At 48.3% G+C, this 20,644-nt stretch overlaps 3 protein-coding genes across 4 annotated transcripts; 2 read left to right on the top strand and 1 right to left on the bottom strand.

Annotated features, from left to right (window-relative positions):
* Positions 1–7: 7 nt before the first annotated feature.
* Positions 8–11,328, top strand: DERPC (DERPC proline and glycine rich nuclear protein). The gene is made up of 4 exons (XM_032591518.1): positions 8–93; positions 7,776–7,833; positions 8,091–8,208; positions 8,611–11,328. Exon 4 carries the CDS (start codon positions 8,832–8,834, stop codon positions 10,476–10,478), a length of 1,647 nt encoding a protein of 548 aa, XP_032447409.1. The 5' UTR covers positions 8–93; positions 7,776–7,833; positions 8,091–8,208; positions 8,611–8,831; the 3' UTR covers positions 10,479–11,328.
* Positions 14–11,328, top strand: CHTF8 (chromosome transmission fidelity factor 8). The gene is made up of 4 exons (XM_030297682.2): positions 14–93; positions 7,776–7,833; positions 8,091–8,208; positions 8,611–11,328. Exons 2-4 carry the CDS (start codon positions 7,811–7,813, stop codon positions 8,833–8,835), a joined length of 366 nt encoding a protein of 121 aa, XP_030153542.1. The 5' UTR covers positions 14–93; positions 7,776–7,810; the 3' UTR covers positions 8,836–11,328.
* HAS3 (hyaluronan synthase 3) lies at positions 10,871–19,527 on the bottom strand. Of its 2 annotated transcripts, none has more exons than XM_030297679.1 (3): positions 18,879–19,527; positions 15,878–15,979; positions 10,871–10,978 (listed from the first exon to the last, which is right to left on the bottom strand). In XM_030297679.1, the coding sequence occupies exons 1-3, from the start codon at positions 19,512–19,514 to the stop codon at positions 10,871–10,873; spliced, it is 846 nt and encodes a 281-aa protein (XP_030153539.1). In that variant the 5' UTR covers positions 19,515–19,527. The 2 variants fall into 2 exon arrangements, with proteins under 2 accessions (XP_030153539.1, XP_030153538.1); XM_030297678.1 differs by lacking the exon at positions 10,871–10,978 and adding an exon at positions 14,117–15,070.
* Positions 19,528–20,644: the final 1,117 nt, after the last annotated feature.

Here is a 20,644-nt window from a genome sequence, read left to right on the forward strand (position 1 = left end):
GCAGGCAGTGCTCGCGGCGGCGGCGACGGCGGCGGGAGGTTCGGTTGTCGCCCGTTGGCCGCGCGGCGCCGCGCTCGGCGGCCGCCATTGCAGGTCAGGCCGCGGGCGGGGGTCGCGGGAGGCCGCGGGGATTGAGGGCTGAGCCTGGGTTGGGGGCGAGGGTGCGAGGGAGCGGGAAGCTAGGGAGCTGGGGCCGGGTGGGGCGCGCGGCTCGAGGAGAAGAATGGCGAGCCGAGGGGCGGGGAGCGCGGGCGGGGGAGGGGCGGCCGGGAAGGGGGAGGGGAGCGAAGAAAGCCGCGGAGAGGTGGGGGCGAGCCCAGAGGAGCCCCCGGGGTGGGAGGGCCGGGAATTGTGGGGGAAGGGAGCGGTGTAGAGACGGAAGGCGGAGGGAAGGAAGGGAGCGAGCGGGGCGGAGCGAGAGAAGGGCGGAAAGGGTGGCCGAGCGCGGGCGGAGGACGGAGAAGGGGGCGGCGCGGGCCGGAACCTCGAGGTACGTGCGGGAAGGGGTTCTTCCCCGGGTGGGGAGGGAGTCCAGCACGTGAGGCTTGCGGGAGCGGGGAAGAACTGGAACCCAGGAAGTAGCGGGCATATCAGAAAGCGGACGGGGGTGGGTGGGTAGGACTATGAGGCTTGTTCGAGGGGACATTTTTAAGTCGCGGTGGGGGGGGGGAAGCTGCTGGTAGAGGGAATTGGGAGGGTGGTTGCAAGAAAGAGTGCTCCAGGTTCTTTGTAGGCGGAGTGAGAGACTGGGGAAGAGTGGGGTGGGGTCCTGGAGTAGCTAAGCACTTCAGATTGAAGAAGGAACAGGGCAAGATCTGGAGAATGAGGGTGGTAGAAGGACGTGTAAAGAGAAATCTTTGGGAGGAGGGTGGACAGTTTGGAAGATCACTCCAGTGAGGGGTGTGGAGGAATGCAGTTTAAAGAATACTTTCCTTGGGAGGTAGGAGAAAGGGTTAATTAGGTTGATAGGAGATCCCACCGAAAGTCTGGGGGTGAACTGGAGGGGGTTGGGGAAGAGAGGGAAAGCGGATCGAGAAGTCCCAGAAAGTGGGCGGGACGAGACGTAGGAAGTGTTTGTAACTGAAGGGATGGGAGGGGGTCAGGGGTGAGGGAGGAGAAAGTGGGAGCCGGTTGCGGGGGGGGGGGGGGAGAATCCCGGATAGTGTAAGACTTCAAGCAGGGCTAGAAAGGATGGGCTTTGGGGTAGATAGGGGGTTGCAGTAAGAGGAGGAAGGGTTCAGATGGGGCTGCAGAGTAGCAGAAGATGGAGAAAACTGGAGTAACTCAGATCGACTGAAGCCATCTTTTTCACCCATTGTCTACAAATACCAGTAACTGATTCCCTCCATCATGGGAATCCTAAAATGTGATGGGAAAGTACCACGTGTATGCATAGTATCCACACATGTTTTTGAACACACTCTTCACTTATGAAAAGTTTGGAAGCATTCATTTCCACCCACCCTCCATAGCCCCTCTTTGGAGGGGAACAAGCTTCTCATTTAGAAACCGAATTTTAGCGGTTAATGACATAAGCCTGTCAAGAGACAAGATTTTCCCTTTGAAACTTAGACCATCTCCTTCAGTCACAAACCACAATGACACTGTTAATAAAAATAACCTGCATTCATATATGACAACTTCCTGAATTGTTGGTTTAATGGAAAGGCACATAGAGAAATAGTGATCTTTAGAGGAAAAAAACCAAAAAAAACCCCTTTCAGAACTTAATCCTTGAAGCAGTTTGGTGAACCTTGACTGTCCTGTTTGAATTGTTCTCACATTATGTAAACTTGGTTTTACTCTGATAACCTGCTGCTTTTCTGGATGTTTTAGTCCACTGTAAACATTAATAATTATACAGTATAGTATTAAGACATTATTTTGGACATATACTAAGAAAATGTCACATTCCTCCCCACGTAATAAATAGTTTGACCCTAAAGGCATACCACGTCTTAGTCGCTGTTCTGAGGATTTTACATTCATAACCTCATTAAATTTTCACAACAGTCCTTTGGGATAGGTTCTTATGCCCCATTTGTTGGTGGGGAAACTGAAACTTACAAAGTTAGATTACTCCCACGTCATATATAGGGTAAATGACAGAATCCAGGTCCGACAACTTGAGTTCTCACAGCATTTCTAAACAACATTCCTGGGACTAAATAAAAGTTTGGTAAATGCTAAGTGTTGGCCTAGCAATTTGAAAACACTTTGTGTCATGGATTTAGTTTTTTTAAATAAAAAACAAAAATTTTTATATTGAGAACTGTAAAGTTTAAGCCTTTATTCCCTATTTTTAAAAAAACAACATACAAGATGCATGGAAAGGTGTAATGAAAATTTGTAAAATACTACTTAGCTCTAGTAAAACTTAATTTGTAATTACCCTTGAGTCCCCTTATTTGGGTAAAAACCGTATGTTCTGTTAAATCTATACCACACTTTGTTCTACCACTTTGTATTTTGGGGGCAGTTATCATTATGAGGCTCATTGCTCATTCATTTTCAGTTCTCTGTAAGACAGCAGTAATATTTTAAAACAGTTTAACAATTCAGAAAGCATAGTATAAGAAACGCAGTGACAAAGAATGTACTCTCTTCTTTTGGCTCATTTTGCCTTCTAAATTTTGAATCCTGGAGGTGACATTGAGTAGATCTCTAGAGATTTCAAAAATCTAAATTTCAGCAATTGAATATGATAAAAAGGCTTGTTTTCAACTACCTACCCCACAGATGTAATAGCTGCTTTGGCTGCAAGTTGTGTAGGTTACTTACTTGGTGTGTTGTAGACATGAGGAAGGCTAATAATATCTGTAAAACACTCAGAAGTGATATAGATGTATTGTATTCAAGGGGCTGTGGGAGAGGACTGCTGGAGAGGCCATATTGTGGAAGCGTTAAGGTTCACATCCCAGCTCTACCGCTTACTTGCTGCGTGACCAGTTACTTAACCTTTAGTTTCTCTGAGCATGTTTCTTCATCTATAAAATGGGAATAAGTGTGTGCATCATTAGGGTTGTTTTCATAGTTAAATGAGAAAATCAGATAAGTGTCCACAAAAGTTTAGCTATGGGAGAAATTAAGCTTTTTATATCATAATGCCTGGATTTTTTTTTTCCTCTTAAACTGTGTTTGCACTCTGATTTTTCAGGTTTTTAATAATAACTTTACCAGTAATTAAGTTCAAATAGAGGTAGAAGTCAAATGATAGTTCTAAATAAGGTACATCCCAGATTGGTCTGGTTCTAGTTAAATCTTTTGAATTTTGGGTAGCGATCCATTTTAGCTCCAGATTGGTTTTAAGAATGCTGGTTCCTTTGCTGTGCTGTAGTTTGTTCAGGGGTCTCGAAATTATCTGGACCACTGTTCCTGAGAAACAATAGTGTGTTGATTTTACCCAGGATCTCCAGACTAGCTTCACATCTGAAGACTGGGGATGATCTGGGGCAAGCCATTTCTAGAAATTTTTAAGCCCCACAAAGGGCTTTTTTTTTTTAAGGGAAAAAATTAGAGTTAATTAGAATGTATAAAGTGCTTTTAAAATTTTTTTTATAGAGCTAAAGTCACTTGACTAAGCTAGGAATACAGAATTATGTATTGTTTATTTAGCTATATGAAGGCCCAGAAAAATTAAGCAGAAAAAAATACCCCTTTGTTGAGATGTGGGAGTTGGTGGGGGGGGGGGGTCAAAATAATTCGTTTCAGGGGAAAGAGGTTGGGTTTTCTCCTCACTTTGCCATCTCTTCAGGTCCATACTCTAGCTGTAGCCTATGAGGCTCCACTCTGAAGTACAGTGAATTAAACATCTTTTAAAAAGTGAATCACAAAATTCTCCTTGGCTCTACAGTTACACATATTGTCAACTTAGAATTATTATTCTTAAACCAAAGTAAGTTAGTTGGTCCTAGCCAGATCTGGGATTAAACTCAATACTGTTGAGAGAGAGGTGGCAAACAAGCTCTTCCATTGACTCCTTTTAGTTTCATGATTTGCTAGAGTGTATTCTTCAGGATGTGTCTTTAAATGTTGTTTTTGATAAATCTGCAATTTCTACACAGTGTTTTAAAACAAACATGTAGAAATTGTTCTAGTTGTCTTTATTGCTGGAATTAGTTGAAACTGAAGACTCAGAAATTTTTGTTTTGTTCTACAGGAAATATTTATTGTAATGTTACATCTATTATTACTAATAGGGTTTGGTTTGCATTATACTTCTTCACTTCTTCATTTTCCTACTACCTGCCTATTGTCAAGGGTATAATAGGGACAGATTGGGCTGCATGTTCTCAGATGCTTTTTAGACAACTCCACATTAAGTGAAATACACATTCCCTGTTGCCTCCATCAAGTGTGTCCTCAGTGAAGACCAGGTAGATCTGCCTGCTCTGACCCTGAGAACAGTTGCAGACAGGAGTAATCTCAAGGAGCAAGAGAAGGAAGGAATCATAAAATTCAGGTGATAGGCTATTTAAAAACATTTTTTTAAATGTTTATTTTGAGAGAGTGTGTAGGGGAGGGGCAGAGAAGGAGGGAGAGAGAGAATCCCAAGAGAATCTTTATCTGCGCAGAGCCTGACTTGGGGCTTGATCCCATGAACCTCCAGATCATGACCTGAGCCAAAATTAAGAGTGTGATGCTCAACTGACCGAGCTACCCAGAGGCCCCCAATTTTTTTTTTTTTTTAATTTGAGAAAATGCGTGGGTGGGGGGGGAGAGAGAGAGAGAGAGAGAGAGAGAGAGAGAAAGAATCTTAAGCAGGCTTCATGCTCAGCACAGAGCCAATGGGCTCGATCCCACAACCCTGGGAGGATGACCTGAGCCAAAAATCAAGAGTCCAACTGAACCACGCAGGCACTCTGATAGGCTATTTTAAAGTCTAATTTTAAGGGGCACTTGGGTGGCTTAGTTAAGAGTCCAACTCTTGTTGGCTCAGGTCATGATCTCACAGTTCCGTGGGTTTGAGCCCTACATTGGGCTCTGTGCTGGCAGAATGGAGTTCTTTTTCTCCCCCTCTCTCTGTCCCTTCCCTGCTCACACTGTCTCTGTCTCTCTCAAAAATAAATGAATTTTTTTAAAGAGTATAATTTTAAAATTTGCTAAAGGAATGCCCTCTCCTACATTTCTTACTACCTTGGTAAATACATCCTCGTGTACATAAATGTAGTCAGACCAGTCTATAGGTTCCTATGAGCTAGACTTCTGTAAGTAGGAATGAACTTCATTCCTGTTCACATCTGCAGCATCCCAGTAGGACTAGCACAAATTTTTACCAGCCTGACTAGGTACAGAAGCAGGATGGTGAAGATGGTGGAGCTGTAGGCCAGGGAATTTTTATTTTCAAGAGCATTGCTGGATGTCTGCCAGTGTCAGGAGATCTACTGAGGCAGGGCTTCCTATATAGTGGGTAAAGCTGCGTATGCTCTCAAGTACCAGGGATTAGTACGCAGGTACAGGTATTCCGGCCCAGCTATTAGGCATCTATTTTCCTTTGCCCATTTAGGCCACTGTTGTCAATTCCTGTTCTAACAGGAAACTTTCCGGGAAATGTGGGATACACTTAAAATATTTCTGCAGCCCATATGTACTTGTCTCAAACATGCTTCCAGAGGCCTTAACAATTGATTTCCTTCCTTGCCGTGGTCTTCCTAGAACCTCTGTATCTGTGTGAACACGTAATTGTTTCTCAAAGTACCTATATTTTGTTATAAATATACCCATCAAGTAATATGTAGTGCGTTATCAGTCATCAAAAGCTTAGTTATAAGAAGCCTTTAATCTGTATGCATTTATTAACCTTTAGAAACCTTCCAACTTCAGTTTCTAGTTACTAAGTCTTTTTTGATTCATGGCTAAAGTATACCTACCATTCTCTAAATTACAGTCACAATTATAGTGTGGAAATACTGATTTATTTTTTTCCTTCTCTAAAAAACTAGCTATTTATCTTTAAAGCATTTGTGCATATATGTGGTCTTCAAAGTAGGCTCATGAGTCAGATAATCTGGATGCTAGCCCCATAGTCATTAAGTGACTTGTGTATGATGACACAGTGAAGAGTTTCTACACTTATAGGCTGGAACCTGACTTTAGGTCTTCTGATTTTAAATTGTAATCTTTTCTCCTTCAGGAAACCTTAGAAGAATTTTAACAGTTCTTTTGGTTATTCTGGGTGGTAGTGGTAGGGCCTCCTTATCTTGTCACAAGACGTTTGCCCTTGAGCCTGGTGTATTTGTTCTCAAGCAGTGCCACAACTGGTGCTACTGCGGAAGGTCTGTCTTACTCAGAGATTCCTTGATTCCCCCTTGCCCTTCTAACCAGCTCTTCCACGTATGCAGTGCCTGCCTGATGCTTTGGTGCCTTTTCATTCTCACCGATACTTGGTTTTCTCCTTTGGGAGCATATTGATTATGATGGGTGTAGCATAAAGTCACGAGGCCTAGGTTCTTATGTGTGAACAGCATCTGATTCGTAATACAAATTCAATAAATATTAGTTACTGTTTATATCTGAACTTAAGACCAGTGAATTGACTGACCTTATGTTCCCAAAGTGTTTGGTGCTCAAGAGTAGAGGTTCTGCTGTCCTGGAAGGCTTTTGGCAACATACTTTTCCCTGAAGATCCAAAATGAAGGTCAACATACCAGTGAAGAAACCTGTTTAACTTTTTAATCTGGTGTTTGCACGTGCTTGCTTCAGCAGCACATAAATTAATCTGTTGTTTGCTAACCTTGAGCACAATTACACTTATTAACCTGCCGTACTACAACTGGTAAACACTAGACTACTAACTTTCCGCTAAGTTCTAGCAATTCATTGGAAGGACTTATACAGAACCCGTAGTTTAAGTTCTCCCTATCCCCCTAACCCCCCAGGAATGTATCCTTTCTAGAAAGAAAAGTGAAGATAGTTGTTTCAGGCAAAAATGCATTTTAACCCATTCTTTTAGAGTACCACAAACTTGCCACCAGGTGGTACTGTTGTATAAAAGGAAAGTTGATGGAGTATCAGGGTATTTTAGTACCAAAATGAAAGATGGTCAAGGCATATGATGAGAGTCATGTTAGAAATCAGCTTACCATTCACTAAAGTTGTCTGAAGGACTTTTTCGTTTCTTGGCTTTTGTTAAAGAAGGTCTTTTGAACCTTGAAACATAACCAAAGTGTTAGACATGAAGTGTATATCATCACCAAAGGAAAATGTAGAATCTAAATGAATTCTTTAATTTCTTAAGAAACATGCAGACTAGGGGTGCCTCTGTCTGACTTCAAGTGTCCGACTTTGGCTCAGGTCAGGATCTTGCATTCATGAGTTTGAGCCCTGCACCGGGCAGGCTCTCTGCTGTCAGCACAGAGCCCACTTTGGATCCTATCTCCCTCTCTCTGCCCCTCTCCCACTCACACTCTGTCTCTCAAAAATAAAAATTAAAAAAAAAAAACAGAAAATAGAACATTCTTGAGAAAGGCAAGTTAGCATAGTGGTCAGCACTGTGGGCTCTAGTGTATGTTTGGGTTCAAATTCTGGCTCTTTAGTAAATATGTGACCTTGAACACAAGTATAATACGTGTTAACTTTCCACACTATTGTTGACCTTTGGTGGTCTTAAGCAATGTTACATGTACGGTGTCAACTCAAAAAGATTTACATCTTAAAAGAGTTGTTAGGGGAATGAAATAAAATTTGTCTAAAGCACTTAGAAAAATGCTTCACATATAGTACGTGATATATGTTAGCTATCATTATTACTGTCCTAAATTTTTTTTTCTCTACAGCTTATTTTCAGTTGCTTTTTAAAGACGGAAAGCTCATGGTGCAAATTGTTATTTCCAGGTGAGTACATTTTGAGACTTCTTTTGTTTAGCTTGAATGATTAGGGTTCTGTAGGTTTGACATTTTCCTGAATTGGGGTTCTCAGGTGCATCTTGCGCACGTCCTTGCATTTCAGTCTCTAGTTCAGTGCCTGGCACTGCCTAATTTCCCAAGAACTTACGCTCAACAAAGTTCTTTTGGGCCTTGAATGGTGGTGTAGGACACTATTCATCCTTCACCCCTCAAAAATATTGTAACCGCCAGCCCTTTGCTTGCAGTGCTGGGGCTGGAGGCCTGGCAGAATGGGTGCTGATGGAGCTACAGGGGGAGATCGAGGCTCGCTACAGCACTGGATTAGCTGGAAACCTCCTGGGAGACCTACATTACACCACTGAGGTGAGGGGACTTTTCTTTCCCTGCCTAATGCCTCAGGAAAGCAAGCTACACCAAGGTGGTGCTCCCAGGACCCAGAGTGAGGACTGCCCTCAGGTTTGTTATTTGAGGTCTAGCTAATCTAATGTATCTGCTTGTTCTCCCCCAACCCCTGCAATCGCAGGGAAATTTAACTTTGGGGAAGCTGGAAAAGTCACTGTTCTAAAAAGTGGAAATTCTCTTACCTGGGGTTAGAAAGAGTAAAGAGGGCATGAGGGTGGTTGCCTGGTGTGGCTCTTCAATATTGTTAGAGCCAAACCAGGGAGTGGAGGTGCCAGCATTGCCTTCCAAGAGCATCTCTAGAAGGCACCTGAGTGTTATGACCTTGCCCTGAACCTTAGGCGTTTCGTTCTTGTTCTGCTAAAGGGAATCCCTGTGCTGATCGTGGGGCATCATATCCTGTATGGAAAAATCATCCACCTGGAGAAACCTTTTGCCGTCCTTGTCAAACACACTCCTGGGGAGCAGGACTGTGATGAGCTTGGCTGCAAGACTGGCACCCGGTACCTGGTGACAGCACTCATCAAAAACAAGATCCTTTTCAAAACTCGCCCCAAGCCCATTATCACCAACGTCCCCAAGAAAGTATGAAAGAACCCCGGATTTTCCCTAGAGAGCGGCCAACTCCTTGGACTCGTGCTCAGTTGCCACCTCGAGGACGACTCGACGGTTCCTTGGGACCACAGGGGGGTCCTGTCCTAAACACAGGTCACCCGCTGGGCATGAACTCTGATCCCTTCCTTATGGCAACTGGTTCTCTTGGTGGAAATCTGGCCCCATTTCCAAGGAACCCATCGCCTTTTCCAACTTCATCAGGCTCATTGGCTTCAAATCCAGCACCTTTCCCTGCTGGTGCTCGTGACCCAGGCATGGCTTCTTTTCCAAGAGGGATGAATCCCACTGGCACAGGTGCAGTTTCTTTCCCAAGGCCTGGTGGCCTCTTGGGCCCAGGTCCAGGCCCAGGCCCAGGCCCAGGCCCATGCCCATCTCTAAACCCAAGGGCAGGGTCTCTACCAGGCCCAGGGCCTCTGTCTAATCCAAGGTTAGGGGGTCTCCCGGGGCCAGGTCCTATGTCCAACCCAAGGGCAGGTGGTCTCCTGGGAACAGGTCCTGACCCCAGAAGTGGCGGCCCCATGGGCCCTGGATCTGGGCCCAACCTGAGAGCAGGTGTCCTGTTGCCTTCTGGGAATGGTCCTCCTAATCCTAGGCCTGTTGGCCTGGGACCAGGACCCAGTCCCAATCTGAGATCAGGCTTCGTTGGTACAAACCCTGCCCCGAGATCAGGTATGTTTCCCGGCCCTGGCCTTGGGCCCAACCCAAGAGCAAATAGCCTGGGCCCAGGCCTTGGGCCCAACCCAAGGGCAGGTGGCCTGGGACCAGGCCCAAATCTGGACACCAGAGCAGGTGGCCTCCTGGGCACAGGATCTGGTCTTAACTTAAGGATGGCTGGACCTCAAGGCCTAGATCTTGCCCCCATTTTAAGAGCAGCAGGTCTATTAGGAGCAAATTCAGCTGCTTTCTCACAGGCTTCTGGAAACATGGGCACAAGCCCATCCTCTATGGCAAGAGTACCTGGCCCCATGGGCCCAAACTCGGGTCCTGGTTCTCGGGGAATTGGCCTTCCAGGGCCAAATCCATCTCCCATGTCCAGAGCTCCTGGCCCCATAGGCCCTAATTCAGCTCATTTTTCAAGGCCAACTGGGCCCATGGGAGTAAATGCCAGTCCCTTTCCAAGGGGGACCGGTTCAGGGGGGCTGAATCCAGCTGCCTTTTCTCAGTCTTCTGGCACATTGGCTTCAAATCCAGCTACCTTCCAGAGGTCCGCTGGCCTCCAGGGCTCAAGTCCAGCAATTTTCCCAAGAACCTCTGGGCCACTAGGCCCCAACCCAGCTAACTTCCCAAGGGCCAGTGGCTTGCAGGGCCCAAGTCCTGCTGCCTTCCCAAGGTCTACTGGCCCATTAGGCCCTGGTCAGGTTACTTTCCCCAGGTCAGCTCCTGGGCCCCTGGGCTCTTCTCCAGCAGGCCCTGTGGGCATCAACCCAGCTCCTTTTGCAAGGCCAACTGGGACCCTGGGTCTAAACCCAGCTTCCTTTCCAAGGATGAATGGCCCTGTGAGCAAGACTTTGGTCCCATTTCCTAGAGTGGGGAACCTCCCTGGCACAAACCCAGCTGCTTTCCCCAGACCAGGGGGTCCTATGGCTACAATGTACCCAAATGGAATGTTACCCCCTTAAACACTTTTCTCTCCAGGACCACTCTGGTTTCCAGCCACCGTGGTTCTGGGCAGGAGCTGTGTTTTAGGTAAAAGGGTAGATCTGGAGCTACAGTCTGAAGTACCATAGCTGGGGCTCAAATTCAAATGAGCCATCTTTTTCCTCCGCTTCTTTCTTGACTGAAGGCGAAATGTTACTTGTGAGAGATGGACTACCGCAGGTGGGAATGATCCTGACCTTGAGAGAAAGGATCTCCAGCCCTCCAGAAGCCTGCTGTGCTTTTGTCCCACAGCTTTCTGCCCCTTGTTTCTTACTAGTTTCTTGAATTGTTCTTGTGGACTTTTCCTCAGGGATACATTGGCCTGCAGGTCCCAATTCATATGTAGTCCTCTGCTCACCACTGGAGAATCAGCTCACTGCTCTCTAGAACTGTTGCAATGGTGAACGGACCATGCTTCAGCAGCTCTGCCCTGGGCAGCTTGGACCTGGTCATCCTCTACTGCCATACCTTTCCCTGAGGGCTTGAACACAGAACAGGGAGGTGGGCAACCACTTCAAAGACCCACCAAATACAATTTTGCTTGATTAACTGGGCCTGCAGCTTCCTTCTCTTGGGACTCAGAGGAGGCCAGAATCAAGGCTCCACCGCTCACCTAATTCCCTCTCCACTAGTACTCCCGATCAAAGAACCTCAAAATTTAGACTGACGTCAATGGGAATATGGGAACTGGGGTAGGGGGTGGGGGGGATGAAGGGGAGAAATCACTGTGCTTCGTTCAGCCTGAGGTGAAAGGATGGTTGGTGTTTTTCCTGCATTGTATCTTTTCTTACTGTTTCTTTAATAAATGGGATGAGAGGGCTGCCAATGTCACTCCATTGAGTTACCTGTTTCCACAGGAAAGGAATTTTACCCAGTGCTTTTCATTGTTATAGACTGGCCACAGTCCTGTATTATCTGCCAGATAAAATGCTGTCACTCAAGGAGGAAATAGTGACCTTTACCTTAGCCAGGACTCCGTTGTCTGCCAGTGATTTCACCAGAGACCTTGCCCACCTTCAACAAAAGTTGGGCCGTTGTAGGTGTGCAGTTAACAGTAAGGTGGGCCTGCTGTATTCCCCAGGTCCAGAGGCAGCTATGAACACTTACCTGTTTTGAGTTCCACTGCAACTACCTTGACAAAACCATTTCTATCTCAAGTACCTCTTTGGAAATGGAATAAACCAGTTTAAGGAGGAAGTAGTCCAGAGATAACCAGCATTATGTGAGAATCTTTATTTTGACAAGTGCAGTATAAAATTTTGACCTGAAAAGTAAAAAACAAAAACAACAAAAAAAAGTAAAAATAAATATGTTTACAAATTATTGTAGAAAGAATACAAAAGGCTTAAAATTCTCAATGAGGAAAAACCAAAATGTGTCCAGTTGTATATAAAGGCTCTTCCCTTGCAAGAAACGGGGATAAAGCTGAAGACCCAGTTTGGTTTCGCTGCTGAAAAATGTACAAAATAACTTAGAAAAACCAGTCGAGGTCAAACGTTGTGAGCCCACTACTTGTACCTGCCTACCCTTGTTCTGAGCAAAGTTGAAAACCACAGTGCAAGGCAGAGCTGATGGTAGGACAACCAGTTCTCCATCTGGAAATCCATCCGACATTAACCTTCAAGTAAAAGCTGAAGAAAAACAAGCCCTTAGTTAAGTGTGAGCTCTGCAGTTGGCTGGCTGACCGGATTTCCTCCATTGTAGTGCTCAAAATAGTTTACTTGGCCAGCAAAAACACGCAAGAGCCTGGAACAACCGCCTTTAGCAAATGCCTGCTGCCTCTTCCCAGCCTTCATGGGTTGGACCCAACACCGGCCAGCAATCTTCTCAGAAGCTCGAGGTCTGTGTGATGTAGCGATGTTGGTTGCACCTGGAAAACCATTGCGTTCATGGGAGATGAAGGAAAGCACCAGGGTTTGCCAATCTGTGGCTCAGAGCACACTTTGTTCCTGTGTAGGAAGCACCTGGGCACACTAGAGTCTTGCCCCTTCAACTCCTGTCAACGTCAGTGCTGGTTCTGAGGGGCTAGCAGGCCCTGCTAAGAATGTACATTCGGAGAGCACAAGTACACCTGCAAGTAAGCAACTCCTAAGTCAAAGGCTTAGTCAAGATTCCCAGTTTCAAACTCAAGAGCTGAGAATTGTCTGTGGATTGCAAATGTCTAGAAAATGCTTTCCCTCGCTCCCCCCGCCCCCCCCCCAAAAGGGCAGAGAAATAAAAGCTTCAGGGGGCATGAGAGAGAAAACAAGAACCTTGGGATTTAGGAACCAATTCCATCTCCGAGTTTGGTTTCTGGAAAGAAGCAAATGGAATAATGACTATCCACAACTTGGCTGTAAGAATCTCCTTGAGAAGCCACTGAAGAGAATGGACAGTTTCAAAGAAGACCAGCTTGGATTGGAGGCTTCACTTAGGGAACGCTGAAAAGGTTTTCACTGGACATGATTGTCAAGATCTGTAGCCTGAAAGTCATGCACGCTTAGCCAGCTGCTAAGGAATCTGTATAAGCACTTGCAAGATTGTGGCTAATTTGGTCAGAGGCTCCTAATCATTTTTCCCCCCACCTGCTGAGGACAGGGTTGCTTATTGCAGAGGGGCTATGAGAGTCCAGACTCTGCCTCAGTTGCTAACTTGAAAAACTTACCAAATGAGAAGGAAGGTGGACGAGGTGACTTGGTGCATCACCTTGAAGAAAGCCAAGTGGAGGCTGTCTTAGACTCAGAGCTGAGTTTGAGAGAGGAATTCAGGAGTGTGCAGGATCAGGTACCCAAGCCCTCACTTCTTTTCTGAGCATGTTGGGATTTAATCTTCCTGGTAGATGACCAAAACCTTTCCTCTCCCCAGCAGAGATCACAGACAAGCTCATCTAGATGTCGGGCAGTTTTCAGGTGAGCTACATTCAGCCTAAGGCCCCCATATAGGCCATGGCCTTTAGCACAACCACCAGTCTTTGTTCCTCCTGGCAGACTTTCATTTTTAACATCTATGTATATATACATACACACTTAAAAGGAGTTCAGTGCTAACTCTCTGCTAGTTTGGCTCATCCTTGGGATGTTGAGATGTGGAATGGAGTATGTCATGTAATAAAGCACCATTCCTGGACCCTGTTTTCTGATGCCCAAAGATCAGGCTTCTGGGCCTTGTATCAGGCACAATCTTATTGCATTGATAGCTAGATTTGGGGGTGAGGGTGGGGGACACATACTAGCCAGCCCAGATCTCTCAAATTCTCCCACCACCTCTGGTTGTGTTCAGATGGGCTAAGAGAACCCCTTCCCGCAGGCTGTCATTGCTCACTTACCTATCAGAAGTTGCCACTAATTGGAACTAATTGTCTTAGCACACTTCTGGGTTGCGTTTGGATCCCGGGGCAGGAAGTGGAATCTTTCCCAGAGGCCATGACACGCAGAGGCCAACAGACAGGCGGCATGAAAACAAGTCGCCCCCTGAGCTGAAAAGGTGTTGCCTCTAAGCAGAACTGCCCCAGGCCATAGTACAGTCACCATTCTTTGCACTTCAGATTTGTCCTTTGGACCATTGACGAACTAAAACAGCACTCCCTCCTCCCTCCCACCCCATCTTTTCTCTTCCATTCCCCTTCCCTCCCTTACCCATTGCACTTTTCCCACTCTGCTTGGGGGCCATGTCACACCTCAGCATAAGCTAAGCTGTACTGCTCTGGCTTCTTCCCACATCGCCGGGCGATGATGGCCAGATACAACATGAGGAGGGCTACCCAGTAGCAGCCATACAGGATGGCCCCAGAGACCAGGAAGGCTAGCTCTGTCTCACTGAACAGATCCTGGCAATATGCTGTGTAGGCCAGTCCCCCTAGAAGGACTGCCACCCAGATGGACACAGGGATGAGGCCAATGAAGTTCACCACGATGGTTTTTCGGCCAGAGGTGCCCCAGCCAGACTTGTTGATGGTAGCAATGGCAAAGATCTTGGCCGGCAGGAGGCTGGACATATACAGAAGGGAATAGAGGGACATGAAGATCATTTCTGCATTGCCCCGAAGGAAGCAGGCATAGGTAGCCTTGATAATGCCCACCAGCTGCACCGTCAGCAGGAAGAGGAGAATATTCCAGATGCGGCCTCTGTAGAAAAGCTGTATGACTGTGGCAATGAGGAAGAAGGGGAAGAAACCTGTGACCACTGATTCGTAGGTCATCCAGAGGTGGTGCTTATGGAACCACAGAGAGTTGTAGAGCCACTCTCGGAAGTAAGACTTGCTCCAGCGGGTCTGCTGGTTGAGCCACCGGAGGTACTTGGTGGGAGTCTCTGTGAGGCACTTGGAACGTGCTGTATACTTAGTCCGGTAGCCGAGGCTCAGGACTCGGTTGGTGAGGTGGCGGTCATCTCCGAAGCTGCACTTGCTGCCCAGGAACTTCTGATGGTACCAGTCCTCCAGGAATTGCTGGAGGAGGCTGTTGCGGTACATGCCCAAAGGCCCACTAATACACTGCACGCAGCCGAAGTAGGACTGGCAGGCCCGCTCCACGTTGAAGGCCATCCAGTACCGCACACTGCTCAGGAAGGAGATCCACGAGTCATACTTGTTGAGGATCTGCAAGGGAACCGGAGATGCTGGGCCTCCTCACCTGAGGACTTGAGCCCCAGGAGACAGACAGCAGAAACCATGAAGCCTCCTTACCCTGAGTTCTGAATCCCATCGCTCAAACTCCTGGCCGTCAGTCCTAACCCAGCCAAAGCTAGAAAACCTGAGGCTCGGAGGAGCCAACCACACCCAGTCACTCTCACTGTGGTGTGCACTGACTGGCCCAGTGAAGTTGCTCTAACAGTGAAAGCCACCTTCCATCTCAGCAAACAACCTGGATGGTGGCAGAGAGAAGGGCTTGAAGATGCAGCTCATCACCCCAGCCCCCTATCCTGACCCTTCTGCACTCGGAAAGCTGCTCAGGAAGACTTGGTGTGTTACCAGCAGTACCCTCTGGAGGAAGATGTGGCCCCTTATTCTTAACCATACTGCCCTGTTCTTAACCATTCAGGGCAACTTCCTGAAGAACAAGGGTTTTCTGAAGGGTCCAACTTTGGAGGCGCTTGCTGCGCCAGTGCCCCAAAAAAGCAGCACCCTCCGTGATCAGTAGCCTCAGGATACTGAGCCCCTCCCAGCAGCATAGGCTCTCTACATACCTTTAGTGATTTCCTTTTTCCTCAGGTTGAAAAAGAGCAGGATAGGGATGGGGTAGCAAGTGAGTTCTTTGATACTAGTGAAAACTGTCAAAGAAGAACCCTCCCCCCCACACACTTAGAAGATACTAGACATTCAAGACGCTCATTTTCCAGGCGTATTCACTGCATTAGGAAGAAGAGTCTAGGCCCTACCCCCCAGGAGTCCCTGATTATTTCTTACTTGTACATCTCCTCCAACTCCCCCTACTTGGGGGTCCTCCTCCAGGACTCGAAGCATCTCGATGGTGCAGGCTGGATCCAGCACGGTGTCAGAGTCGCACACCTGTAGAGGGAGGAGTGCATTATCAGCCCATTTTGACCTCAGGCCTATGCACACCACATGCTGCTCACTACTGCAGGGACATAGCCGCCTCTCCTAGGATTCACTTCCAGCTACCAGCAAAGAGATCTATGCTAAATGCAAGAGGTGCGGCGAATAACAAAAAGAAGGAAAAGGAGACTTTAGATACCAGGTTTGACAGCCACTGGGCTGAGAGACAAACCCCGGAGACTTGGTGCCAGGCCTGGAAAGGGAGAAGGGCTTAGCACTGGGCAAGTTTTTAGCTTCTACAGAGACAGGCTCCACAAAAATGGTCGCCAGACATTTCCCTGGAGTTCCTGGGAAAAAAGGAGGAACACATTATTGAAATCAGATGACAGTACAGTAGCTAGGCCAGGGCAGGCAGACCCTCCACATTAGGCCAAGAAATGGCTCTTGCCAGAGGCTACTGCCCGAAGCGCTCTCCTAGGATTCTTAACGAGGTCTTCCCAGTTTCAGCCTCTGGTACCAGTTTTGGACAACCTACAGCCCAAGAGCAGGATGCATCTACCCAGTCATAGGCCCCCCACTAATAGGGCTGCGAGGCCTTCTGTGCTCCTTTGGCCAAGTTTCTGAGGTCAGGGCGCGGTATGTTCAAGGGCTGCCCTCACCTGCATTCTTCTCTGGGAAGCAGGAGCTGGAGTCTGGCGCCTGACACCACTTGGCCATCCTGACACGACACCTGGACTTTATATACTCTGGATGGGCGTGGAGGCTGGCAGCTGCTGCCTCCAACCAGGGCCTAGATCAAATCCTGCCCACTTGTCCACATTCCCTGGGGAGAACTCATGGTCTGATTCTAACAGGTGGCTCCATTAGTAGTTGAATCTGAGCTATGAACTCTCACCAGGTGGCTGACTCCTTGTCTATTTTCTAGAAAATTACACAGAGCCCAGATAACCACTGGCAGAACAACAGAGCAAAGAGCAATACCCACAGATGAGCCTACACTCGGCTTTCCAAAAGCCTAAAATCCTTTTACTAAAGTTGCTAATCCTGCGGTAAGGGGGCTGCCCTCCCACCCCATGCCCCGACCCTGCTGGAAGACGTGCTGGCTACAGACCAGCAGCTAAAGGTGGAGGGGGATCCAGGCAGAGCCATCACACCTGCTCCCTCCTACCTCCTCACCAACCTCGTGCTGGACTCCCAGCACTTCCTGAACTTTACAGGCCAAGTTTTCCAGGACTGCCCATCTCAAGACCACTTCCTCCCCTGACCCGAACCCATTCTTCATGCTGCTCAGCTTCCTTCACTCCAGGGAGGTCTTTCGAGCAGAGCAGGGTTAGAGTAGAGCTCCTGCCTGCCTGGGTTTCCCCCTGGCTGAGGCAGGGCCGTCTCCCTTGGGGAAAGCCCCACCAGTAGAAGGGCTGTTGGAAGGCTGGAATCCACCAAACGTGACTGAAGCCCAAGCTGCCCCAGGCAGTGAGCCCAGAGCCATAAAGGGAAAGGCTGGCTCAGGTGTGTGAGCCTATTCACTGATCCACCAGAACACACAAGTAATGGTCAGTTAAGGAAGATGTGTGGCAGGTCTGGGGAAATTCTGTGCTTCAAGGGAGCAGATGACCATGTCCCTGTGGTTTGAGTATGTGCCAGGTCTCAAGGGCTTTTCCTGTGTCCTCTGAGTCTCCAGGAAAGCTTTAGAGGCCCCTTGACTCTAGATGAACTACAGAATCAAATGCCTCAACAGTCCTCCCTACAAGGCCGTGGAGGTCCTTGGGCCTAGGAAGACAGAAGTCAAGGTACCAACTCATTTGAGGATGCAAGTTTCAAAAAAAAGCCAAAGCCAAAATGTCTGTGGCAAGCTAGTTTTAGGTGGGTACAGTACAGAACATTTCAATATCAGGGTCCTCAACGTGCTGTCACCAAGACTGGGTTGGTACATAGGTGGGCTGCCACGACAGGCGCTCTTTATTCTGGCATGTGCAGAGAAGGAATGCAACAGAGAAACGGACGGTGTGGATGCTGGACCAAAAATCTGGGGTTCTGGGTGCAGTTTCTACTTGGTACCAACATGTGTGTGGTTTCAGTCAGTTCTTTCTACATTTTGTTACTTGAGAATCAGAGCTATGTAATCAGCCTAATAAAATTTTCAGGCTAATGTCAATGACAGTTTTGACCAGAAGCTAGACTGAATCTGTTCAGGATCCCGACCTGCCGAGACTGCTGAAGGACTAAGCTGGGGGGTGACTCACTGCCGTGTCTCTCCATCTCACAAATGCAAATCTGACACGGGGTAGAGAAGGACCCTTTGGCCCATAACTAAAACAATACTTGAGTGCTTTGGAGCATGATTTATTTTACTCTTCACCACACCTTCTTATGGAGAGACTCATCTCCATGTTACCAGTGGCGAGGCAGTATAGCACAACGGGTAAGGGCAGACTTGAGACAGACTGCCTAGGTTCAAATCCTGTCTTTGCACCTTAGTGCTGTGTGAGATTGGGCAAGTTACTTACCCTCTCTGTGCTTCAGGTTCACCTTCTAGGAGTGGAAATAATAGTAGTACTTATCCTCTAGGAATACTAGGAGGATTAAAAGAATGGTCTCTGAAGCTCCTGCAATGGTGTGTGGTATGCAGTAAATGCCGCATGCCGATCTGCTCTTCTTAGTAGTGGGATACCAGTCCAGAGACCCGCCCAAAGTCACAGAGCTAAGTAACAGAAGAACCGGGATCCCATCCCAGGTCTTTCTGACCCCAGGACTGCTGTTCCGAGCAGCAGCTGTCTTGTTGCCCTTCTGAAGCGCAGAGGAGGGGTGTGCTCAACACAAGAGACCTAAACTGGACCTAACCTCCCTGGACAGTATAGGCCCAGCTGGCCGGACACACCCCCACGTCTGCATGCTTCTGGGAAGGCACGCTTACCTGGATGTAGTCCACTGAATCACCAAGAGCCTTGAAAGCCGTGTACATGACCTCTCGCTTGCCTCCCCACTTCTGCATGATGCAGGAGAAGGTGCTGGTTCTCACCACATCCCGCACACGGTCCATGCCCTCCTGCAGGCTGGCCTCGGTCTCCCCTTCACCTGCCTCATGGAAGTTGCTGCGCCACACAAAGAAGCCAGCTTGCTCAGTGCCGCCTAGCACCTCGTGGAAGATGTCCAGCATGTAGGCGTCCTCCTGGCGATTGCCATCCACCACCATGACCACCTTGAGGTCAGGGAAGGCGATGCGCTGGGCGGAGCGCAGGCACTTGCGCAAATAGTCGGGGTCCTCCTGGTATGCCGCGATGCACAGTGCCACCGAGCGGCGCAACGGGGAGGCGAGTTTCAGCGGCCGGCCCGCCCGCCGCATGCGCCGGTGCTCCAGGAAGGCAAACAGGCTCTGGATGAGCAGGTGCAGGCCCAGGATGGCACCGTACAGGCCGAAGGACAGGTAGTGCTTCTCTGTGTGAATGAACTGGTAGCCTGTCACGTAAGCCGCCAGGATGCCACCCAGCACTGCCAGGGCAAACAGGCTGGTGCCCACCACACGCAGGGCTGTCGTCAGCTGCACCGGCATCTGGTGGGAGGAGGGAGGTGTGGAGTCAGGCAGAAGGCAGCATCTCTAGTCCATGGGAGTGGGGGTGTTTTCTCTGGGCCTGGCCCAGAAGTGGGGAAATGATCCAGTAATAAAAACCACTGCCACTGACTGCGCATGACTAAGACTGTTTGTACAACTCGGTAGTCAAACTACTGGGGTTCAAATCCCAGCTCTGTCACTGTCTGTGTGACTGTGTTCTGCCCCTTGGTTAACTCATCTGTAAAGTGTGGACTACAGCTCTACCTTGTAGCATCTTTAAGAGTTAAATGGATTACATATGTAAAGCATTTAGAGTAGCATTTATTATTGTTAGACAAACCAAAGCCAGAAAGAGCTAGGTGATCCGCACCTGGTGGATGGCGGTCCTGGGGTGTGCATGACCCAAAGCTCTCCTAGGCAAGCTTCAGTTGGGGGGAACCTGAGGCCAGAGGCAGCTCTGAGCACATGAGAGGCCCAGGGAGAGCAAAGAGGAGGATGGCCAGGGAGGTAGCCAGTGGCCAAGAGCTTCTACCTGCCCTGTACCCACTAGGGAGCTGCACAGTGGGAGGGGAAGCAAAGCACAAGCACCAATGAGGCCCATGAAAAAGTAGGAGAGGCAAAGAGGAGAAAGAGCAGGAAACATAAAGAGGTGGAGGAGGCAGCTTCCCTTTCTTCAAACAGCAAAATCAGACAAAGTTCCCCCTGTGTTCTCTGCTTTCTCACCTTTTTCTCATTTACTTGAGAGGCAGGAAAGAAAGGGAAAGCAACCAGGGAAAAGCAGACAAGGACGAAAAGGAAATGAGAGTTGGGGTGTGGACAGCTCTCCTGGAAGCCCAGCAGTCAGGGCGTCGGAGGGAACTGCAGCCACCACTGCAGCAGCCTGGGCGGGGAGGGGGGGCGGCCTGGGAAGCCCCATCCACTCGGTCCTAGTGCCCGCACGGAATCTCTGTGCTCAGCCACAGGCCCTGCCACTCCTGGAGATGCTGCCGGGTTTGGTCTGCACTAAGTCAGGGCTCCCAGTAGCGCCCCGTTGGGAACAGCTAGCTGTGTTTTAATGAAAAGAGCCTAGGACTCAGCACCGGAAGACTTGTGCTTGAGACACAGCTCAACCGCCTCCTGGCTGCCTGACC

This window comes from Lynx canadensis, chromosome E2, assembly GCF_007474595.2.
Source record: "Lynx canadensis isolate LIC74 chromosome E2, mLynCan4.pri.v2, whole genome shotgun sequence".
Classification (NCBI taxonomy): domain Eukaryota; kingdom Metazoa; phylum Chordata; class Mammalia; order Carnivora; family Felidae; genus Lynx; species Lynx canadensis.

Bases quoted from the DNA above. Each gene is read 5' to 3' on its own strand.
- DERPC (XM_032591518.1), top strand. From the start codon at position 8,832: ATGAAAGAACCCCGGATTTTCCCTAGAGAGCGGCCAACTCCTTGGACT.
- HAS3 (XM_030297678.1), bottom strand. From the start codon at position 19,514: ATGCCGGTGCAGCTGACGACAGCCCTGCGTGTGGTGGGCACCAGCCTG. The intron at 15,980-18,878 runs GTAAGCGTGCCT...CTCCCTCTACAG, and splicing joins ATTCAGTGGACTACATCCAG to GTGTGCGACTCTGACACCGT. The intron at 15,071-15,877 runs GTAAGAAATAAT...GTTCCCTTGCAG, and splicing joins GAGTTGGAGGAGATGTACAA to ATCCTCAACAAGTATGACTC.
- CHTF8 (XM_030297682.2), top strand. From the start codon at position 7,811: ATGGTGCAAATTGTTATTTCCAG. The intron at 7,834-8,090 runs GTGAGTACATTT...CTTTGCTTGCAG, and splicing joins GTGCAAATTGTTATTTCCAG to TGCTGGGGCTGGAGGCCTGG. The intron at 8,209-8,610 runs GTGAGGGGACTT...GTTCTGCTAAAG, and splicing joins ACCTACATTACACCACTGAG to GGAATCCCTGTGCTGATCGT.